This window comes from Eleginops maclovinus, chromosome 2 (genome assembly GCF_036324505.1).
Source record: "Eleginops maclovinus isolate JMC-PN-2008 ecotype Puerto Natales chromosome 2, JC_Emac_rtc_rv5, whole genome shotgun sequence".
NCBI lineage: Eukaryota > Metazoa > Chordata > Actinopteri > Perciformes > Eleginopidae > Eleginops > Eleginops maclovinus.
The window spans coordinates 4237790-4261270 of record NC_086350.1 but is presented as its reverse complement, the minus strand read 5'-3'; the positions used below and the strand labels follow the sequence as shown (position 1 = coordinate 4261270).

Here is a 23481-nt window from a genome sequence, read left to right as displayed (position 1 = left end):
CTTGATTAAAATCTTTGCATGTTTTTGGTTTTACTGTCTACATGTGGGGTGGATGGGTTAGACATGAACTGTCCCACAGTCCCTCCCACTGGGTCTGGCATTCAGGTACAGCTCCCTCCCTCCTTCTATAAAGCCTCTCACGTTAGCAGTGTAAACTTCAGACTTCAACTCATGGTAAACTCTTTGCAACCTTGGGGGGGAATTACTACTTACTCTGCTAAACACTTCACAACATACTTGGATGTGCATCATAAATTATCTTCACTAAATTCCAAGCTCAAACCTTAAGGTAAGTGGCTTTTCAAATAATCTTAATTCCAGATTATTTTTTAAAAGGATTGCACAAGAACTCTTCGGGTATTTAAGAATGTCAATTGATTTCCTGTGAAATGTGGGATCTGACTTTGAGTTACTAAGAGTTTAATTATGTGATTTTCTTCAGTTTTTTTGGGTGTAAGAATTAATAGCTGTTTTCTGTCAAATGATATGCCTTGCAAATCCATTAATATTGATATATAATTGACAATGCAACAGAGTGCTATTGTTAACCACCCTGTTTTTAAGCTCCAAAGCCTTTCCAATACTGTCTTATCAATCAACAGTGGTTTCAATTTAGAGTTAACCTCTAAATCTAATTCTTCTAATCTTTACCACTGACAGCTTCCAGCTAAAATGAGATTAGCTCTGCACACAGTCATCTGCTGCTGTGTTTTCACCACTGTCCTGCCACTGGTGAAATGTGCCACAGGGGAGATCAACACCAGCCTGAAAAAAAGGTGAGCAGCCCGATCAACAAGCTCTGAGAACATTGTGTTCAGTTACAAAAACAGCCGGATCATTTTATCATTAAATATTGAAGTCTTCTGCTCGTCGTTGAACAACACAAGAGATGTGTATTTCAAGTAAAGTTGATATCAAAATATCCAGTAAAGTCAGTTTGGATACAGCTTGACGGATAGTGGATTTTTGAAGCTGATCATGAGAATCAGAACAAATAGATCTATGTTTGATAAGGACACCTAACATGTTTACTACAGAAGAGTGATCATTTAATGGTGCGAAATGAACTATTCTCCAGTGGACTAAACCGTCTATGAACTACTTTACCCTATCTACTAACCCTAACCCTACTTCCACTTGTCTTCCCGTACTTCAGTTTGTTATTACTCGATAGAGATACATGCAGATACAATATGTCTGTGATTAGCTAACTTGTGCTCAATATGTCATCTTTACAGATTTAAATGTCGGGCAATTTCTTATCAGTTTATATTTCCCTAAACCATCAAGAGATGATATTTCTTAACTTCCTGGGAAAACTCTTCTGGTTCTCCTGAATCATTATTTTGCATGTTTCTGAATATCATGATTTTATGTCTACCTTTTGTCTTTGTGAATTAGTGTCAGTTACTTCTTTCAGAACCTGTTCTGTTCTTTGTGGTAGGTCCAAAGTGGTCCAGAGCCGTATGAAGAGAGACCTGTGCGACACCTTATTGACAGCTGCTGAGCACCTAGCTGACATCAGTTTTGGATCGCAGCAGGACGAGAATGGAAAATTGGCCTCACTTCCGTCAAGGTAACAAGAAAAGCTACGAGCCAGATTTACAGGAATTAAAAACAAATTCATACCAAGAACAGTATGGAGAGTTTAAGAAGATTTGGACCTCTAAAAGCCAGGACTTGAATTATTCCTTCATTTTTCAGGCCACAAAACCGTTAAAGGTTCACAATGACACGTTTTGTATTTAACCACTGGGTTATCTGATTATGTTGTGATGATTGTAGTATCAATACATGTAAAGTTAAGATAACTTGTAGAATGTGGATAGTCTCTATTGAACTGACACATTTAAATGAGTTTAGATACATGTAGACGACTTGGGTTTAAACCCTGTCATCAATTTGGGTTTAGACCCGGTTGAGATGTGTTGTCAGGTCAGACTTAACAACCCTGGAAGGCCTTCTAAAAAAAACGCATTCATTTTAATTGTTTTTATCCAGCTTAGGGCTACATATCAGACGCAGAAGGTCAACATCCAGCAAATCCGCAGGCTGCGCCTTGGTCACCTGTGCAATACACGACCTGCTCTTCAAACTGCAGCGGATGACCAACACCGCAAGAGAGATCAATGCCCCTGAGCAAAAGATGGGCTCCACCGGGTATGGGCGCCGCCGACGCTCACTCCTGGATGTCTCTAGGCTCGCCCTCCAGACAGGAAGACAAAGGCGGAGCACTGAAGCTGGTCAGCGAGTTCCCAGACACAAAAGCACACGCACAGTGTCCTAAAGACAGGCATGGAAAGGCAAAGGAGAATCCTTGTTGGGGTTATTTGCTCACAGCAGATCAAGATAAGTCCCCTCAGAGGTTTTATTCCACTGATTTACATCTAGATTCACAGAAAGACGGGCTGCTACAGTCCGTCAAAGGAGGATTTGCATAGTTCACTCTGAATGAAAGAGAGATTTCAATCATAGATTCCTGCATGCATCAGTGTGTCTGAACTAGGGATGTTACAATATCCAAAATGTAGCAGTCGATACCAATACCAGTGAAAATCCACTATTCGCCGTACAATTTCGATACCAAGGGAAAAATTGGAAAGAAAAAACAAATACTCTGTCCCAAAAACATGTAGTCTCGAGAACCTTACGGTACTACTACCTGTAGAATTGTAAAATAACCTAATAATGTTTATATAATATTGGCGCTGACTTCGTTCCAAAGTATCGGTCCTTGTGAAATCCCTAGTCAGAACAAGTGTAATTTATGGATGAGTTCAAATCACGCCTGTGGGACTTGACAAGAATGTCCGTCTCTTCTTCAGCTTCCAAAGTGAGCTTGGCAGCTGAGACGGAAGACAATTCCTGAAGATCTTCTCTGAAATAACCATGACCTGGAGAGGAACGGAGGCCACGAGCGGGAGGATTTTTCTGACATTACCGGACCCAAGACTGCCACATGGACTACCTGGATTTGATGAACTTCTTGTGAAGTGCAATTTTGACAATTTGTACTACGATATTAAAAAACATATAATTATCTGCTTGTATATAAGGATTTATAAAGCTACCTTATATTTAAGCATACAACTATATTTTAAAAATATATATTAAACTTCAATGAAGTATGTATCTTAACTGTCAATAACCATCGTGTCCTGTATTCTTCATGTAAATTAAGTATCTTGTCAATGAGTATTGTCTTTTTTGTAATGTTATTGTGGTGTTTGTACTGTATTGGAAACTAATTACATTAGAGATGTCCTTTGTTTGGATGAGGAAAGTCTTACATACCAAAAACTACTAATTAGTCATCCAGTTCTTGGCGGGACTACGGATGATATGTAGAGGGATGGAGAGCCAGTAGTAGAAGTACTGATTAGACAATACAAGTGTTGTGCTGCCATCTAGCTTTACAGAAAGATACATGTAACAGATGCAGCTTGAACAAAGCACTTCATGTGGTGATGCTAAATGTTTAATCTTTAGCGCTTTCATTTTGAATGTATCTGCTTTTTTATTCGAATGTAGTAAATCCTAATTAAGTCATGATTCAGCTGAAATGAATTGACATGGTGTTAGGTAACATGATTAATGGTCTCGGTATGGTGAAACGCAGCAGGAACTGTAATAGTTTTCAGCTGGCTGTGACATCCTTCTTTTTTAAATAAATGAATGCAACAAAGAAAAGAATTCAAAGCAACTTTGATGTTATTCTGTGACTTTATATCCAACATACTGCTTGTACTTTCAGCCGATACTGCTGAGGGGCAACGCAGTTCATGAGCCTTGCCCTTTAATGATAGCATGTGTAGTAAAGAGTGATTAAATACTGAGTTCCTTAAAGTCAACAATAGTGTACATTCCATTCTAAAAATAATCATTTCATCAGCTGCATGCTTTCAAAGAAACACATGCACTGAGACCGCGTTTGTCTTGGCTCAATATGTTCTGAGAATTGTGTAATCACGCCCATTCAACTACATTATCTTTCGCAAAAGAATGTAAGTTTTAGTGAATGGGGAGTAAGGACAGTGTGGTCTCTTCAAATCTGGAACACTCAAATGAGTGGTGTGTGAAGACATGAATCACTATGGAATTTGATCTTTACTGATAGTGTGCAGAGTGGTCACACTGTCCTAAAATTAGAAGCAATTCCACCATTCATCTTTTAACCCTAACCCCTTAAACTAAAAGGAAAAGATTCAATAATCTTAATCTTGATAATGAGTATCAACATTTCACCATTTGTAGTTTGTGTTTAGAATAAAATCATTTCCCTTTTTTATTGTCTAAAGCAGCTTGAATGCAGCTCTCTTTAGGTCAACTCAACCACAGGGCACCCCAACTATAAGGGGTTTTAAGGGATCAAATACAGCTTAAAAAATATATATACATTGGCATATAGGGTACAGTTAATAAAACAATGTCCAAGTAATAGGGATACGAAAACACATATATTGATATAAATAAAAATGATCCTATCCTATTGTTGAGGGAATAAATAAGAAACACAATACAGAGAATTGTTAAAGTTGATCAATACTATAGGGGAAATATATATATATATATACTATTAGCTCTAAAGCAATATTCAAAAAGATATCAGCTCAAATGTATCTAAATTTCTAATTTTACACCAACTTATTGCAGCTGTTTATTTGGATTATTGTCTAGTATCTGTTGTCCTGTAAATTCCAGTCTGCACAGATGAGTTTTTTAAAGGTGTGTTTTACCTGGGACTCTGCCCCAGCTACTCTGGTATTAAGGGTGAGTTTCCACATGCTGAATGTTATGCTGAATATCATAAACAAAACAAAGGGATACCAATACACTACAATACATAGAATACAAATGTAGATCCAGCCATGAGGGGAGGGGGCCATGAGAGGCACTTAATGGATGGTTTTCATTTATCATCCAGAAGGTGGTGTTGTAAGCTTTACTCCACCACACTGTAACCACCTCTGCTATGATTAGAGTACTACAGGTTAACCAAAGACAAATGGTACTGTTGAGTTTTGGCTACTTTTAAGTAGATCTCTTCTTACAAGTGTTCTCATTTAAGAAGAGATTTACCATCTTAAAACGTTTGTATTGATAAGGTAAGGCAACAAGAAAAGAAGATCTGGAAAATGATCACAATTGATTTATCATCAGTGATGTAAGTAGGCATTGTTGAGTGTTTTGAGTCTTTTTTACCTCAAACCCGCTTGTCTAGGGGATCCAGTAACGGTGACTCTTGACATGTGTCACAAAAGCACAAAGATCAAGGTGAACTCGAATACATTTGACTTCCTTTCCTGTGGATGTCAACATAACTTCTCTTTTTAAGTGAATGAGACTTAAATTGAAGTAACACACACTATTTATCTCTGACACAGGTGCTTTATGCACATTTTTGTTGTGTAACCAGAGAACTTTCCTGCACAATGAGCTGCAGATACATCCTGGTTAAACAAAGATGGGTGTGGTCTAGGAATAGATTCCAAGCACTTGAAAAAAGGGGCACAAGTACTGGTGCTTCCTTCAGCACTTCCTCTACTACAGTGAGCAACAATGATACAGAACACTTCCTGAAACGCATTTCAATGCTGGAACTTCAAGCATTTTAAAATAGTGCACAGGGTACACTTGTTGAGACAGGCAGTGAGAGAGGAAACACTCAGTGTGTCTGCAGGCTAGAAGAGGCTTCAGTGCAAAGACTTGTCTTCTGTCTGGTGAAGCCTGAAAAGGCTCTCTAGAGTTACAACAAGAGTTCTTTACAGCCCTGCAAACAGTAAGTAAGCTGCCATCCAAACGTTTCTTTGTACCTGAGTTTTAAACTTCTCTTTCTTTTGCTCTTCTATCTATAGTCACACCTTATCATTTCATTCTCTCCGGCATTCTTTCTCTTACCCTGGCTTTCAGGTATCTGTTGGTGAAATACTTTACTCGGTTTTGCTTTTGTTCAAAATACAGTAATACAGATAAGATCAGATTTAAATTATGATGGGTATTTAAGAAAAGAGTTTGATGGTTTTTACTCCCAGATAAGAAAGCATCAGATTAGATAGAAGTTACTTTAGTTTAAAGATTGTGTTAGCTGTTATGTAATGAACAGTCAAACTATTCTTGTTTTATTCCTTAGCCTCAGCTATTTCTCTGTAAAGTCTGTACAGTTTATTCTGACCTTTGCTCTGGTTCCTGCACCTTCAAAAGGAAGACAGGACACAGTAGAGAGCCAACATGCATGCTTATGCAAATAATACCACAGTCATTTGATTACAGATGGAGAGACAGTTAAAACATATTAAACTTCATTTACAACTCCTATCCTAGCATGAGAATCAGAGGGGAAAGCATAAACTAATTTACTTATAATACTCCTATTTAAAACCATCTTTCGACTCTTTTAACATCCTTACACAGCAATAGGAGGAAAACCAGATAATACTACATTATATTAATTTAGCCAAGTCTGTTCAACCGACCTTACCATGATTAGAACTAAACACAGCCAAGGATGAGGGAAATTGGTGCTATAAAATGTGGAACTGTTTGGTCGTAAACCAGCCATAAATCCACATATTGGGATTTTCTTTTTCATTTGGCCTGATAGTGGCTGAATAGGCAGAATGTTAAGAGATACACAAACGTATCCTGAGCGGGACGTGAATGTGTGTACTAAAATAGTTTGGAAACTACTTAAGATGTCAAATGCACACTTCATGGTTGCATTAGAGGTCAGAGGATCATCAAAGTTATTAGGACTCATCTTCTGGGAACCATGAATGTCAGGACCAAGTTTTTATGGCAAATCATCCAATTGTTTTGAAAGATATTTCATCGGCTAGAAACGTCTTTATGTGCATCAGAGGACAGTGAAATGTAATGTGCACTGGACAACATTTTAGCCTACTTAAAGTGTAATATAATAACAATGACTTACATGTATATACCGCCTTTGATATACCCAAGGACGCTTTTACAAAGGGGGTGAACACTACACAAACTCTAAAGTGTAAATGAATATCCCACTACAGCAGTAAAGCTTAGAAACCAATACGCTTTTTGTAATAACCGTGTTTCACCACAAATATGTCAAAAATAGCATTTCTGTTATCTTTGTGACCACACTGTCTAAAAATGCACAGTCACCGTGAATGTTACAAACTTCAAAAAACAACAAAAATAAATAGGGAAGCATCTAAAAACAGCAAAGTGTCTTAACTTAACTTAGTGACAATACTGGCAAAATAACAGCAATGCCTTAAGCTGAACCACTTAATGATATATAGTGCAGGAGTGAAATACCACACCGCAGCAAGCATTCTGTGATCAGGATCAAACCTCCTTATAAGGGAATACTAGCTCCTCATTGCCTCAGATGGAACAGTAGCTGGTTTACCGTACGTTTTAGGAACATTTAAATATCTAAAAAAGAACACACCTGTGACCATAGTGATGTTTGTTGTATTATTACTACAGAGCCATGCCACAGTATGACTCAGTGTTGTGGCTCAATGTTGCAATGTGAGTTTACAAAAGAAAAAAAACAAAAAGAAACAGGAAATTCCAAAACCGACAGAGTTTGATGTGAAACTTTCTCAACCATCTGCTGGCCTTGGCTTTCCTTCTACTTCTTTGACTCTCACAATTGTCTGTCATCTCTAAGGTTGAACACTTGATCAGACAACTTACATCCACCGTTGTAATTCAGTTGCATTAGCAGACCATTGGTTAAAGATGTAAAAGTAAAATGGTAGGTTTATAATTGTTATATATCTCAACTAACTTGGGTGTTTTGCACTAAGTTACTATGCACTGCAAAAACTGAAACGTTGACTTTAATTCAATGTATTACGCATTGACTGTAAAAATAAGGTATTACGTCAACACATATTTTTCATAACTGTATTAGGTTAGTTGAAAGCAATAATATTAGGTTGGACCTGTTAAGTTTTTGTTTAAACTTAATATCATTGCTTTCAACAAACCCATACGTCTCAAACTCAAGGCCCGCGGGCCAAGTCCGGCCCGCAAACTCATTGTATGCAAGTTTATTATACGGCTACACGCCGCTTACAGAAGCTCGTTGCCCATAAACTACATGTCCCACAATTCATCTCGTTTTGTGACATGTGCACTGAAGCGACTTCAGTCAGTGTCGAGTGAGGCAGTGAGTGACAGAGCTTAGTTACAGCCGCACAGCGACACCAAACACGGAGCGAAGTCTGCTTCAGCAACAGAGATAAGAAACACCGGAACCAGAACCGACAGACGGCTGCTTCCTCACAGAGTGACCCGCCCTGTTAACCAGTCCGGTGTCGCTACGGCTCATTCAGAGACACATGGATTTATCTTTTAAAATAAACTTGCATTACGGTTATTTCCACTTTTGTGATTTGAGAAAGAGTTGAGGTCTTGAGTTGCAACTTATGAATTTGTTTTCTCTATATTCAGACGATGAATACTTGTAAATACGTGTGTAAAGTTTGTGAAGGCAGGAGGAAAACTCCTGAGATCACTGTCTCCTCTGTGTTCCTCCTCACTGCCCCTCCCATCCCTGAAAACAATGAGACAGCTGATACACACCAGGGTCTGGAACAGGGGGTTTTCAAAGTCCTGGCTTTCAGACTATTCAAATATTGCAAAATTCAAATCATAAATACTTAAATAGTGCTTGATTTAAAAAAATAATAAAGCTAATTAATCTCATAAATTCATGGGATTAATTTAACAGACAGAGAAATGTAAGTGTGCACCCACATACAGTATTTCTGTGTCTACGTGCACCATAGTACACAACTATGTGTTAATGCGCATAGTGTTGTGATGGTTGCATATTTTCCCTTGCAGCTATTTGCCCTAGAATTATGCTTTCAGATGTCGTTATTACCAAAACCAATAATTATCCAATGCAGAGGCAATAGATAGAATGGGAGGATGAAACCCTCTTTATTAGTCACATACATGCACACAGCAGAGCACACACAGTGAAATTTGTCCTCTGCATTTAACCCATCCTAGTACTAGGAGCAGTGGGCAGCTATTGTGCAGCGCCCGGGGAGCAATGGGGAGGGGGGGATTGGAGGTGTCCGGTGCCTTGCTCAAGGAGACCACAGCAGGGCCTAGGAGGTGAACTGGGACCTCTCCAAGTAGCAGTCCACTTTCCATATTTCAAGTCTGTTTGGGGACTTGAACCGGCAACCCTACGATTCCCAGTCCAAGCCCCTACTTACTGAGCCACTGCTGGACATAATACATTATTTTATATATATTATATATGTATATTTATATTGTCTTGAACTTAAAACCGGCCCTTTGAGTGCAACCATAATGCTAATGTGGCCCGCGATGAAATTTAGTTCGACTCCCCTGAACTAACCTAATACATTTAATTTAAGTCAACGTTCCAATTTTTCCAAACATATCCTAGTTTGAGATCATTTCTAAGTTGAGTCTGAATGAAAATGCTTCAAAAATTCAAGTTTGCAAAAGTTGACAAAAGTTCCAACATGGTTAAACTCAAACCTTCAGCAGGTGTAGAGTGTGAAAGAGCTGTTGGCAGAGTGCATTTGCAATCTGCTTAACTTGAAGGAGGAAGCTGGCAACTTGATAGTGTTGGCAAGCAAATATAAAATATATAATAAGATCAGACCACTTCCTATTCACCACGAATACTATTAATTTCAATGTTTGCCAGTACAGGCTTTTGTTATGTGTTTCTTATAACGTTAGAAGAGCCAAAGGTGAATAAAAGTGTTCTTATATTTTCATCACATGCTGTTTTTAATGTTAGAATTATCACCTTAAGCTTGCAGCTGTCAAATATAATACTGCTTTATCCTAGTTTACGTATATTTTTGTTGTTCTTTGGAACAATAGCTATCTTTGGCCTCTTCACTATTGTTAAGCGTTAAAAGGAAAGTGGGTGGAAGGGAATGTTTATGTACAGCTATCGAGCACAGGAGGTGAAAACCCCATATTCTGCGGTTGTTTAGGTCACCTACTGTGAAGTGTGTGTGTGTGTGTGTGTGTGTGTGTGTGTGTGTGTGTGTGTGTGTGTGTGTGTGTGTGTGTGTGTGTGTGTGTGTGTGTGTGTGTGTGTCATGAGGACCTTTACTGCACTTAAGTCTCCTTTAACTCAGCTGACCCCCCTCAGAAGGTCTATCATTACAAACACACGTTTCATCGGCAAGTGCAGTGTAAGGCCTCGGAATCGGGGCAGCTAAGTTAACATTTTAAAATCACTGTCAAAATCAACTCAAAACATTTCACACTTGGGTTTCCACCCACAAATAAATCTGTTATTCTTATAATACTATAATATAACACTCTTTTTTCCCCAATCTGAACCTCATCACAACTTCATCTCCAGCCAAAGACAATGTCTTGTTTCATTGATGGTTTCTTTCTGTGTACTTCCTTGGATAAAAATAGAATACTGCAGTTTTCTTTTAGTAAGTTTAATAATTATCTACAAATGCACAAGGTCGTAGAATCTGAAAACCTCCTACTTGTAGCCACAGATTAAACAAACTACAGCTAAAATCAATCTTGGTCATATGCATACAGCCCAAAACCTCAAACGAGAATTGTAAAATGCTAGCTTGACTTTGACTTTTGGAGAATTGAATATCCAGTTTCAGGTTTAAGCTTGAAAAAAGGAACAAAAAGGCTTTTTGACCAACTCGAAGGAAGTGCGATTACTTTGCTGAACTGGTGCACTCAAATATTGTGCCATTTAGAAATCTCACTTCCGCTTTAGATCTGATGTCACACTTTGCTTAGTGCCATCTTTATGATCCATTCCTTGAAGAATAGCTGTTATTTGAGCTTTAAAAAATCTGTAATTAGGTTTAAATCTGTTTTCAGGTCATAAGGTCACCATGTAGACTCCAAATATGGGATCACTTTATCCCCAAAAATATTAAAATCTGCTCAATGTTGTTGAGTTGCAAAAACATTTTGACAGTTCTTTTGTAATAACTCTAACCGCTAAAAGGGGAAGGCAGTGCAGGTTTAACCACAGGTATCCAGCTTGCTCGATGAAAGGATGCCGTAAACAAAAGCATTTTTAAATCAGCAATGGTCTGATCGTTGTCTTCTGACCCACTTACAGTGCTGTAGAGTCCCCAATGAGTTTTCTACCACCACTGACGGACTTATAGGTAAAAACTAGAAGAATCAAAAGAACAAATACAAGAGGAAAGAATGTCCAGGGACGAATACATTGAATACAACACACTCTCAACATACTTAACTACTGTATTATGGAGCAACGTATTCATTTCATTACTTTGAGCCGTTTCAAATCTGTGAAAACCACTCCCAATCACTTATTCCATCAGTGAATGGTGGGTTAATCCAAAATTAATTGAAGCTTTGGTTGTTCTTAATCCAGATAAAGATGAGGAGAACGGACACGCCCCTGTGTAAGCAGCAGTCTACACCATGCTTTGGGAAAGGTGAGTAAATACTTACAGACACGAAGAAACAACCAACAAACAACAGGCTCACTAAAGTAACTCCAATTTCCACCTCTGACACATAACAGCATGTCTCTGTTGACAGAAGAGGTAACTCAAAGTCTACCTCTATCCTCAAACTGTAAAACCCCTGTAAATATGATCTTTCATATAATGGGTTTATTCATTAGAGTTTGCAGGATAAGGGCCTACTTGGTCCGAACCAATTGTGTATACATTTGTGTTTTGACAGTAAACTATACTCTAAGAAAGATAGGAACATTCCTAAGGGGTCACAAGGACGTGACCTCCATATCTGTAATAGGTTACCCTGCGACAAAGACGATGTATGAGATGTGAAATGATTGTTAGGATCAGAAAGTGTTTTTGCCATCTGTAGGCGGTGTTTAAACCTATATAAACGTATACAAATATCTCTATCTTTGGGGAGCACTACGTGATTGACTACTTGTGAGCAAGGTAGTGTTTTCTCAATATTGTGCTGTTGTCAGTGTCCGAACTACGGGGGGACTCGGGGGATCCGAGACCCCCTGAAACTGACACGAGATCCCCCGAAAACATGATTTGGGAAATGTTGGGGGGTCTCTAAAATAGTGTTTTCGAGATCCGCGCTCTGAGTCAAGCGCAAGAGCAACAAAATAATAACTAATCAACCATATCTGTGTTTGTGTTTTACTGATCTCTCTCTCTCTGTTTTATTCATTCATATCGTGAGCAATTGAATTCACGACACCCCTACTTAACATTCTTGTTTTGCTGGCTTATTAGAGTACCTAATGCTGTGCCTGTGGACAGTTGCAGAAATATTGTGAATAGCTAACTATTTCATTTATAGAGTAACATGTAAATGCTGTTCCAGAATAAGTACAGAGTGGTCTCAAGCCAACAGTATTAAATGGTTTCATACCGTTTAAATTAAGGGACAACCGTAGTGAGTTTGATCACTTTAATTCATTTTACATTAAGTAATACCTAACTTTGTTTTAGTCAGACTTCAAATCTAGTTTATTTGGATATATGGAGGCACAGTTACCTTAACTTTCACCTGAGTGAGTCTTTGCCATGCACATACAAGCATGAAACGACCACATTAGAAACAGCATCAACGGTATATGGCATTAGATGTGTTTCTTTATACCTTGTAAAATGAAGGGAGTGTTTACATGACTTCCTGCAGTTAACACATTGACGATAGTAAGAATAAACCCTTGCTAGCTCAAACAGCTGGGATTGTTTGCTTTTGGTACACAATGAATGAAATAAACTGCTTCAATAAAAGCGGTTTATATTTCATAAATGGCCTTTGTGATAAAGAAATGCACAGTCAGTGGATAAAGCTATAATAAGAAATCAGTCATCCACAAAGAATTCTAATCTTATATGTAAACTTTAATATTCCCGTTGAGCTAAAGTGTTTATTGCCCCATCTCTGCTCACATGTAAGGACCAGGTGTGGCATACCAGCTTGGATTAACTGCTTTCATAACCCCAAAATAGAGACAGGGAGGGACACTCCTGACAGCAACAACAAGCAGCTGCATTATACATACAAACACTGGAACAGATAAACAGCAGAGCAAAGCTGGACAGAGGCAGGAGACGTGAAAACCTAGGAGAGAAGCATCGTACATCCAAGAGAGAGACAAATACCAGACTTGAGGACAGTCTGGACAGTGTCAGGAGATTCCAGTAACACTTTAAAGTGTTCCCTGGTACACAAGTGGCTCATAAAGATAAATACTGGAGCCAAAGCTAAGAGCTAGGGAGTCTAAAAGCGACACATGAAAGCTGAAATACTTGATTCAACAGGCACAGACTGAGAGCCAAACATGGCCAAAATCACAGCGGAAGGTAAGAGAAAGAGAGAGCTTCTCTAAAGCCTACACTATAGAGCTTTGCAGAGACAATGAGATGCAATGCACAATGACTGTAGATGCGTTTACCATCTTTCAACAAAGGATGTTACTGAGGAATATTGATGAAAGCATTTCTGTGATATTGAAGATGTGATATTCCAAATCACAGATCAGCAATTTCATTGAAGTTTCAAAACGTTTGCTAAAAGACCCTGCCGACATACGGAGACTGCCTTTTGTGGCTCAGGTTTCCATAATGGGTGGGGGGGGGGTGGGGGTGTAGGTCAAGGTGATCCAAGAGGCAACTCAGCTGTTCCAGTAGAGAGAGTATTGACACGCCGACAGGCTCGTCAAGAATGCCGGCTTCCGAAATCGGATAACCAAGGAACAGGCAAGAGAAATTGTGACGATGTGAGGGCAAATACTAATGACACCTACGGTTAGTGTAACGAACCAGGGTGGCAAGAAGATAAGTTTGCAATTTGATACAAAAGTACAGCACATCTTGTCTTGTTGATTTAAATACTTTCACAGAGAGGATTCATGCTGGGACTGCACAAGTGACCAACTCTTTTAGTAACAGTGCTGAAATGGTGATCAGAATAGCCAAACACCTCCACTGCTGACGGCATGTTGGAGGGGAACCATATTTCTCACGGCACAGGGATTAAGCAAGCAGGCAAAGCTATTTAAAAAAGAACTTTGTTGTGCTGATCAAAATACAGTATGAATTCACAGGGTCTCAAGGATAAAAATAGGACCCTAGTGCCTGCCATTGGTATGATTGAGGCTCATCTCAATACAAATAAACACAACTGTTTCCCCGACCAAAAGGTCAAGGGAACTGAAAGCCTGCTATGCAGATCACTGCTGTTCTAACAAAGGGTCATACATTTGCTTCCATTTAAAGTCAAAGCTGTGTTATCAGGATACTGTTAATCCTCTTCTAAAACGCCATGTAGCAGTCATTCATTGACATAAATGACTTAAAAATCGTTGCACTACGTATGCGTGACACCACAAAAGGTGACCCGTAGTCCCCCGGGGGTTGAGAGGTCGCACTGTGACAGTGACGGACTGTGTTTACTGTAACTTGCCTGACACGTTGGCAGAACCCGATGTCACTCGAGACATGTTTACTCGTGAGTTATAAGGCAAGTTCCTCACTTAACCCCTACCTCAAACTCATCTTCACAGGTCTCATGTTTACCTTCTATTTGAATTAACTGCAACCACTAACATAATATTAGTTGTCCTGCGATATCTTATACGACATGTTGGCAAACTGCTCAGATTCTAAAAACATATTCCTTCGTCATCTTAATGTATGAAACCGCAACTTAATCTACTTCCATTTCTCTTGCTATAAGAAATAATGACCTATTGTTCACAATGTTACACCATAATAAACTATATTGCAATGTGGATTAAAATGTGATTCACTTCGCAGCCCTGTTCTTCGCATATTCCCATTTCTTGGTAAGACAAAAAAACAAAACATTAACCAAAACTCGAATCTGTCATGACTCAGATATGCCGAGGCTTTTCCAAAAAATGTCAATGAGCGAGGTGGATGAGAAGGTCCGTCTGCGAGCAGAGAAGGTGTACGCCTCTGCTCTGAAGGAGGAAGACAACAAGGAAGCTCTGTCCCTGTTCAACGTGCAGGAGGACTGTCCCATCGGGCTGCATGAGGACAGGCAGCGGACGCTGGAGAGGGAGCTGGCTGCAACGCTGTCTAAAGAGACTGCTCTGAAGTGAGTTTGATTTGAACACCTCTCTTTCTGCACAGCCTTCACATCCTTTCCCAACAACAAAACTAAGTTTTATGTTTTGAAGTTTTAATTTGAGCTATTCTTGTCCTTTCATGTGTGACTAGGATGAAGAGTTTCAAGTTGAAGCGTTCACAGTCGACTTGCTTGCAGATACCCGCTGGTGGTTTTCAGGCCTTTCCTTGTTCCCCGTTGCTCCCCGTCACCACACCTGAACCTTTTCCAGCAGAGAACTTTCCAGAATTCCAGAGAGTCACCATCAGTGGAGACTACTGTGCAGGGGTAAACATGACTAACGCTCCAGCATGTTGACACGCATCGACTAAATATAATACCAACCTGTAACTGTAGATTCTCCAGCACTCAGAGAGGATTAACACTATTTAAAAAAAGCTGACAAAGAAAGCAATAACACATAGGTAAGCCAAGTCTATTGTAAGGACCCAGTGAGGTCATTTAACACCAGGAAGTGTTCTAGATGACTAAATATAAAGGTTGGGCTCAAGGGTGTCAGGGGAAAGGCCATGTTCTTACCCAAGTTGTATGCATTTATCCTCTGGTAATGGTGGTATGATATCTACATAAAGAAATCTGAGCAAAATGACTTTTTTAAATGAAAAATCTAAAACTGAATTCTTGACCCCTCCAGATCACGGTTGAGGATTATGAGCAGGCAGCCAAGAGTCTCCTCGGAGCGCTGTTCATCAGAGAGAAATACTCCAGACTGGCATACCATCACTTCCCCAGGACCACTGCACGATTCCTCCGCAACTCCCAAAATGAAGAGTGGCAAGAGGAGGATGAGGTCATGCCAGGTAGGGGGTCCCATATCACAGTTTTTGATTGAAAATGTGTCTCCATATCAATGGCAGAAGAGGCCTTTTTTTTAATGTACTATTAAAAAACTGATTCAAACGGGCGGTAATATAATCCTATACGATTGTTACATCACCCAAGAGAGGACTGTGATTCTATGTTAAACAACATTAAGGATGTTGTTTTAAGAAAAAAAAAGGGGGAATACAAAATCACTTTGCAGCTCTAAGGGGCTTGGTACTCAATCGTCTAAAATGACACTCTTAATTTTGGTAAGGGACAAACATGGGGATTACTTCCTGAGTTAAATAAGGAGAAACTGTGATGAAAAGGATGACTTATTGGCTCTGCTGTCAGTGAGCTACAATTAGCTGACAAAGACAAGGACACTCTCACGTCCAAGGTTAGCGACAAAACTCAGGAACAAGCAAGGACTGAAATAACACCTGATTCACTACAATGCCAAAGATATTACAGGAAGAAATAAAGTCAAGGGTTAAAGACTATGTTATTAACATTCAGACGTTTATCGCATGGTAAGGATGAGTCTAAATATTCTTAACGTCTATTTTAAGTAAGTGTGAAGAAGAGTGTGTGAGCCAAGGTCAGTGGAAGTATTCCTGACAACAGATAGGGGACACGCTTCTGGAGGCTTCTCCAGCAAGGACAATACATGAATATGCCCTATATGTACTGGGAACATGTCTACAAATTGTACTGTACTCATAATTTACTTTGCAACCATAAGCTCTGACCATGTGACAAGACTAAATGGATGACAAGATACACTGCCCGTCACAAGCCTGTGGGGAGCAGTGCTATGATCTGGGGTTGCTGCAGTTGGTCTGGTCTAGGTTCAGCAACGTTATGTGCCCAAAGAATGAGGTCAGCTGACTCCCTGAATATACTGAAGGACCAGGTTATTCCATCAATGGACTTTTTCTTCCCTGACAACGCCAGGATCCATTGGGCACAGATTGTGAGTGGTTCAGGGAGCATGAGACATCATTTTCACACATGGATTGGCCCCCACAGAGTCCAGACCTGAACTCCATTGAGAATCTTTGGGATGTGCTGGAGAAGACTTTGCGCAGTGGTCCGAATCTCCCGTCATCAATACAAGATCTTGGCGAAGAATTAATGCAAGACAGAATAAATGTTGTGACGTTGCAGAAGCTCGTGGAAAAGGTGCCACAGCGAATGCTCAAAGCTAAAGGCGGTCCAACGAATATTAGAGTGTGTGAACTTTTTTTTGGCCAGGCAGTGTAGTTAGCGTAAATAATTGGAAACAGATTTCAACGGGAACTTTTGCGGAAGACAGCTTGGGTTTTATCTAGCAAGTGATCTCAGACACTCAAGAACAACAACTAATACATACCTCACAAATGTGGGGTCCTTATAAACAACAACAAAGCTTTGGAGGCTGTTTTAAGAGAATAAATTGGCCGATTCAGCCTAATGTACTATCACAAGCTTGACAGACACTGTGACTTTCTTTTTAGCATTTATTCATTTATCCTTGGGTTGTTTTAAGAGCTTGTGTCACATACTATAATCTGAACATGAATTTTCCCACAGCTGCACTGATGTAATACATAATGACTTATATTTTGTCTTTCAACAATTGAAAAAACTCGTACTGCAAAGCATATCCCTTATTTTTTATTTCCTCTCATTGTCTGTAGACATCTGGCCGATCCCTCATGAAGGTGAGGACCCGTACTCCATGGAGGGTATTCCTGAGAACCTTGACTACGAGCTGCAGATGAAGGATGGCATAGTTCATGTTTACGACAATGCTGAGGCCCTGAAACAACAGCAGCCTCACAGCCTCCCTTACCCCGACCTGGAGACCTTTGCTATAGACCTGAGCCACGTCCTCGCAATGATAGCCGACGGCCCAACGTGAGTACACACAGGTTTTAAATACACATCACGACAATAAGGGAAAAGGCAACTTTTAACTGTTAATTCATAAACTACTGTGAATAGTTCTCCCTTCCTGACCTGTGCAGAGCATCAGTCTGCGGGGGGAAATATATTTACTGCAACCACTGACATGAGTTAATTAGTCATTCAAGGCCCCGGCCGTGGCGCAACTGGCTGGGGCCTTTCCGAATCCCATCCCGACTCTGTCTCCCACTTTCCTGTCACTCTCCACTGTCCTATCCGATTAAAGGCAAAAAGCCCCCACAAAATATCTAAAAAAATAATAATAATTAGTCATTCAAATTTTGTTCCCTCACAGGAAAACGTACTGTCACAGACGGCTGAACTTCCTGGCCTCTAAATTCTATCTACACGAAATGATGAATGAAATGGCAGAGCTAAAAGAGCTGAAATGTGTCGCACATAGAGACTTCTACAACGTCAGAAAGGTTGGTATCTTCCATCTAATTCAACTAAGAACTGAAAATGATGTAATACAAATCATCCGGGCAACATTGAGTCCCGCTGAGCTTCGCCTCTGAAAGTTATCTTTAGCGCTCTTAATCTAAAACATACATTTAAAGATCCACTGTTACGTGTCCAATAAAGTCAAGCACATCCTATCTGTTTGCTTCATGTCAAAACACAGGTGGACACACACATACACGCTGCTGCTTGCATGAACCAGAAGCATCTGTTGAAATTTATAAAGACCACATACCAGACGGAGACAGATCGCGTGGTCTTGGAGAGGGGCGGTCAGAAGATCACACACAAGGAAGTCTTCAACAAACTCAACATGGACCCGTACGACCTCACCGTGGACTCTCTGGACGTACACGCTGTAAGAACAAAGTCATTGCTGTCAAAAGTTCTTGAAAATTGAAACAAGTTCAGTAGGATTTCTGCAAGGCTGTCAGACATTGGTTTTGCAGATCATTTTTCTAAAAAGACAACTTCCTTAGGGCAAACAGAGCAGGTATCGCTGAATAACTCCATGAGCCTGCCAATAACACATTTCTGGTTTTAAAATAACCACAGAAGGATGCAATTATGTGTGTTCAAGCATTACATGTGGTGTGATGCAATCTTTTTTATGTTCCATGCAAGATCTTCGTAATGTGTAATCTGAAAATAATAAAGTCATTTTGTTGGAATGAAAATGTTATCAAAAGATTCACCCTCTCTCACGATTTACCGTCCTAGGGAAGGCAAACATTTCATCGGTTTGACAAGTTCAACTCCAAATACAACCCCGTGGGCGCCAGCGAACTGCGAGAGATCTACTTGAAATCGGACAACCACATTAAAGGAGAATACTTTGCACGACTCATCAAGGTGCAGTACGACTATCTAGCTGAACTGGTTGGACCAGGTTAGAGTTGGCTAAACTGGATTTAGTCAAAAGTCCATGAAGGAGATAAAAATGAGTTGGAAAAGCACATTTTGATCAAAGGAATTTGAAGGGTTGAATAAGAGAAAAAAGTCTGAAAATATTTCATTTTTAACATTTTCGGCGCTCAAATTTAAAGATTTCCTGCTTCTCTCTTTTATATAATGATGAATGGAAAATATTTGAAAAAGAAAAATATATAATGTAATCACTTTTGATTTTAGGAAAGAGAAATGGAAAATGTTCACAATTTTCTGACATTCTATAGACCAAACAATAAGTCAATTAAGCGTCAGATTAATCAATAACACAACTAATTGTTAGTTAGAGGCCATAGAACAGAACAATTGTTTTTATGCCAAATTGAAGTTAAAGATTCAATAGTTGTTGAATAGCTGAGATTAAAACATTTTTGAAGATTCAGAGCAAGCCAAACTATTTAATTAAGATATAAAAGAAATTACAGGAATAGCGCACTGGGGGAATAAATAAACAAATTACACAGAGCGAGGGTCCTTCAGATTATTTAGCTTTTTCTTTTACTTAAAATATAATGTTTTATCTTGATATATTTTGTAAAGACGTGAATCATAACTGCTTTACGGTAAGGATGCCCTGCGCCACCTGGTGGTTGACTACTGAAGTACATGTAGTTTCATGTCTGTGGGGTTCCTTCTTTAAATCATAAAGCTTGTTGGGATTTGGAAATAGCACGAATGTGACAGAATCATCTGCTATCTGTCCAGTGAACAATTGGCAAACGTTGCTTTCGCTTTATAAAGGAACATCAAACATTCCTGTCCTGTTTCAGGAAGTGTCCACAGACCTGGAAGAGAGCAAGTACCAGCATGCTGAGCCCCGCCTGTCCATCTACGGCCGCTCAGCCAGCGAGTGGGAGGGCCTGGCCACCTGGTTCATCCAGCACAAGCTGCACTCCCCTAACATGAGGTGGATGATTCAAGTCCCCAGGATTTAGTAAGTGCAAATATAAATCAATACTTTACTAGTTGTTGTTTTTTATCAATTTATTTTAGAATATTGACATCACTTATTGCTAATAAAGTTTGTTTTGTTTGTCTGGGAAAATGAGTTCATTTGATTCCTTTTGTCTTGCAGTGACATTTTCAAGTCAAAGAAATTATTACCGAACTTTGCAAAGATGCTGGAGAACGTTTTCCTCCCACTGTTTGAAGCTACAGTGAACCCGCAAAAGCACAAGGCGATACACGTATTCCTCAAATACGTAAGTATATTATAATAAGTGGTTTTCCGAGATTATTGAGTGGTCTTCAGTGACACTTCTTAGGGAAAAGACACACAAACAGTAAAAGACAGAAGTTTAACTACATGTTTTTTTGCACTGATGAAAAAACATGCATGGTCTTATAAAATTCATCGTGGAAATATTTTGTTTGTTGTCCTGTAGGTGACAGGATTCGACAGTGTGGATGACGAATCAAAACACAGCGACCACATGTTCTCTTACAAAAGCCCAAAACCTGAGGCATGGACGACAGATGATAACCCTCCGTACACCTACTACCTGTTCTACATGTACGCCAACATCATGGTGCTCAACAACCTGCGCAAGTAAGTCCTGCGTGCCAGTTCACTTTTTTACTCACCACCAAATTCATAAATGGCCTTTTTGTGTCACATACATATTCAATTCAGTTCATTTCATTAAGATTTGTATAGATAGATTTGAAATAAATCACTACATCTCCATAGAAATTGTTTACATTTCACTTCAGGTAGGACATTGTATCATTGTATTTTGCCTCCTCAGGGAGCGAGGACTGAACACCTTCCAGTTTCGTCCCCACTGTGGCGAGGCCGGCTCCATCACCCACCTGGTGTCCGCCTTCCTGACGGCTGACAACATCTCCCATGGACTCAACCTCAAGATGGTGAAATCCTGAACTCATTAGAGAGTTTGATAACTGTAACCCACAAGGGCCGCCTTTTTAACAATTTGACAGTCCCACTCCGAAGCAAGACTTGGTATCTCTCAAAGAATGCATTTGCTGGCCAATAAATAATAACACAAAGTTATAAGAAAAACACCTATTACTCCACAGGATAAAATACCTCAGCTTGAAATGCTTTGAATCAATATTGAGAGGCAAAGCTCACTATATTATGAGCTTGAAAATAGTCATTTTATTTTATAAACATGCTTTAGTGTGATTTATGTGTCTGTAAATGGCCTTTTCTATTTAGACATGGTGTACACTGTAAACAATGCATTGGAATTAAAGGGAATACATCTTAAATATGTTCAGGGTTCAAATGAAATGTATAGTTTTTACTGTCAAATGTGTAAAAATACCAACCATTTGCAACCCTATTTATCTGTATCTGATATTTCTTTAACCTTAGAGTTGTCCTTCACTCACTAACATTACTTTGGTGTCCTGACCCCCTTGTTTCTCCCCAGAGTCCAGTGTTGCAGTACCTGTACTACCTGGCCCAGGTCCCGATCGCCATGTCCCCCCTGAGCAACAACAGCCTGTTCCTGGAGTACTCCAAGAACCCTCTGCGGGAGTTCCTACAGAAGGGCCTGTGTGTGTCGCTGTCCACCGACGACCCCATGCAGTTCCACTACACCAAGGTCAGGACCACTGGAACACAATCAATGACAAGACAATTTCCTCACCATCAAGTATCTCTAAAAACAGCACACATAAGACATGAAAGACTCACAAGGGGCCATCTTTAAATGTCTTGGGTTTTGGACTTTTGGACTGTCATTATCAGATCATTAAAATGTATTGAATCATTTGTGGTGAAAATTGCTGCTTTTAACCCGTTCAGGAGGCCTTGATGGAGGAGTATGCCATTGCAGCCCAGCTGTGGAAGCTGAGCACCTGCGATCTGTGTGAGATAGCCAGAAACAGTGTGCTGCAGAGCGGACTCTCACATCAGGTACACTCCTTTTTCTATCCCAATCATTGGCATTACTGAGCGTGATCAGCTGAGAGACATTTTACAGTTTAGAAATTAACTATCAGTGCTCTCTGGTGGACAAAATATGTATTGATGACATGGTTTATAAATGGCCACAGTTGGCAGTATAATTCCTTGATCATCCAAATTAAGAGGTTGTGAACACACAATACAAAATGACAAATGACAATTACAATGAAGATATTATTGTAGCTCCACTGTTTTGTTATGGGAAGAATTTCCTCTCTAATAAAATCCAAGCCTCGGGATAACTCGTATAAATACTGTATAATTCTATCAGAGAGGAAAACCATTCAGTCAGACTGTAAGCTGATTAAGGAGTTGAACAGCTTGTCAACAATTCATCACTATCAGCCATGCTTTGTTGAAGTTACCTGCTCTGGAGAGAATGAGCCTGTCAAATACTGATAAAATCTGCTCTATATGTATTTTTCCTTTTCACCCTACAGGAGAAGAAACACTTCATCGGTTCCAACTACCTGGAGGATGGACCGAAGGGAAACGACATTCGGCGGACGAATGTGGCACAAATCCGCATGGCCTACCGCAACGAGACACTGTGCAACGAGCTCAGTTTCCTAGTGGACGCAGTGAAGACTGAAGAAATGAGCAGCACCATACCCGAGTGATTTACCTCGCCAGCACAAACTGTGCATGAACATGTCCTTAATGATGAAGAGACAAAAGTTAGACAGCACATTGATTTATATTATTCTTAATAAACTTTCTGACCCAGTTTTTATTTTATGTTGACCCTGGTGCATGAATTTAGATTAGATAATTAATGTGATTTTATATAAATGTCATATCCAGACCACATCCAATGCTTTATCTATGGGATTGCCAGTCACTGTGTGCCTCATTTTAGAGGCAAAGAGGGTTTTTTTAAATAATGAAGTCCACAAGTGAGACCATTCAATTAGGAGCTTAAAAATAATTATAATTAAAAAGTTGGCAATACTTGATGAACTGTATGTCACTTACGCCTTCCTTAAATTGAATTTAGAGAAATAAAGTAACGTGTGCTTACTTAAGGCTACAGTATGCATTTTCAGGTAACTCTTCAAAAGACAGATGCAAAGTTTAAGGATTAAAATAAGTTTTGTATAAGGTTTTTGGGGGGATCCCAAACCCGTTTTACTCACGACTGCGAAAAGAAACAACTATGACAATTATTTTCATTTTTTATGTTTGTCATTTCTCATTTTTCATATGTAAATAAAGGCTAGAGAACAGTCAATGTTGTTACATGGCCTGGTTTTTCCTTGTGTGTC

The 23481-nt window shown here is 39.5% G+C and overlaps 2 protein-coding genes across 5 annotated transcripts; both read left to right on the top strand.

Annotated features, from left to right (window-relative positions):
- Positions 1 to 150: 150 nt before the first annotated feature.
- admb (adrenomedullin b) lies at positions 151 to 3687 on the top strand. 2 transcript variants are annotated; one of them, XM_063899353.1, is made up of 5 exons: positions 151 to 289; positions 661 to 776; positions 1445 to 1576; positions 2002 to 2243; positions 2826 to 3687. In XM_063899353.1, the coding sequence occupies exons 2-5, from the start codon at positions 673 to 675 to the stop codon at positions 2867 to 2869; spliced, it is 522 nt and encodes a 173-aa protein (XP_063755423.1). In that variant the 5' UTR covers positions 151 to 289; positions 661 to 672; the 3' UTR covers positions 2870 to 3687. The 2 variants fall into 2 exon arrangements, with proteins under 2 accessions (XP_063755423.1, XP_063755412.1); XM_063899342.1 differs by having other exon boundaries at positions 2002 to 3687.
- Positions 3688 to 5521: 1834 nt separating this feature from the next.
- ampd3b (adenosine monophosphate deaminase 3b) lies at positions 5522 to 23447 on the top strand. Of its 3 annotated transcripts, none has more exons than XM_063898322.1 (16): positions 5522 to 5779; positions 11390 to 11453; positions 14862 to 15084; positions 15207 to 15381; positions 15749 to 15914; positions 17601 to 17820; positions 18164 to 18293; positions 18494 to 18688; positions 19051 to 19182; positions 20049 to 20212; positions 20354 to 20480; positions 20664 to 20827; positions 21027 to 21147; positions 21678 to 21851; positions 22055 to 22165; positions 22657 to 23447. In XM_063898322.1, exons 2-16 carry the CDS (start codon positions 11396 to 11398, stop codon positions 22834 to 22836), a joined length of 2340 nt encoding a protein of 779 aa, XP_063754392.1. In that variant the 5' UTR covers positions 5522 to 5779; positions 11390 to 11395; the 3' UTR covers positions 22837 to 23447. The 3 variants fall into 3 exon arrangements, with proteins under 3 accessions (XP_063754392.1, XP_063754399.1, XP_063754404.1); XM_063898329.1 differs by having other exon boundaries at positions 5530 to 5783; XM_063898334.1 differs by lacking the exons at positions 5522 to 5779; positions 11390 to 11453 and adding an exon at positions 12115 to 13325.
- The last annotated feature ends 34 nt before the right edge of the window (positions 23448 to 23481 follow it).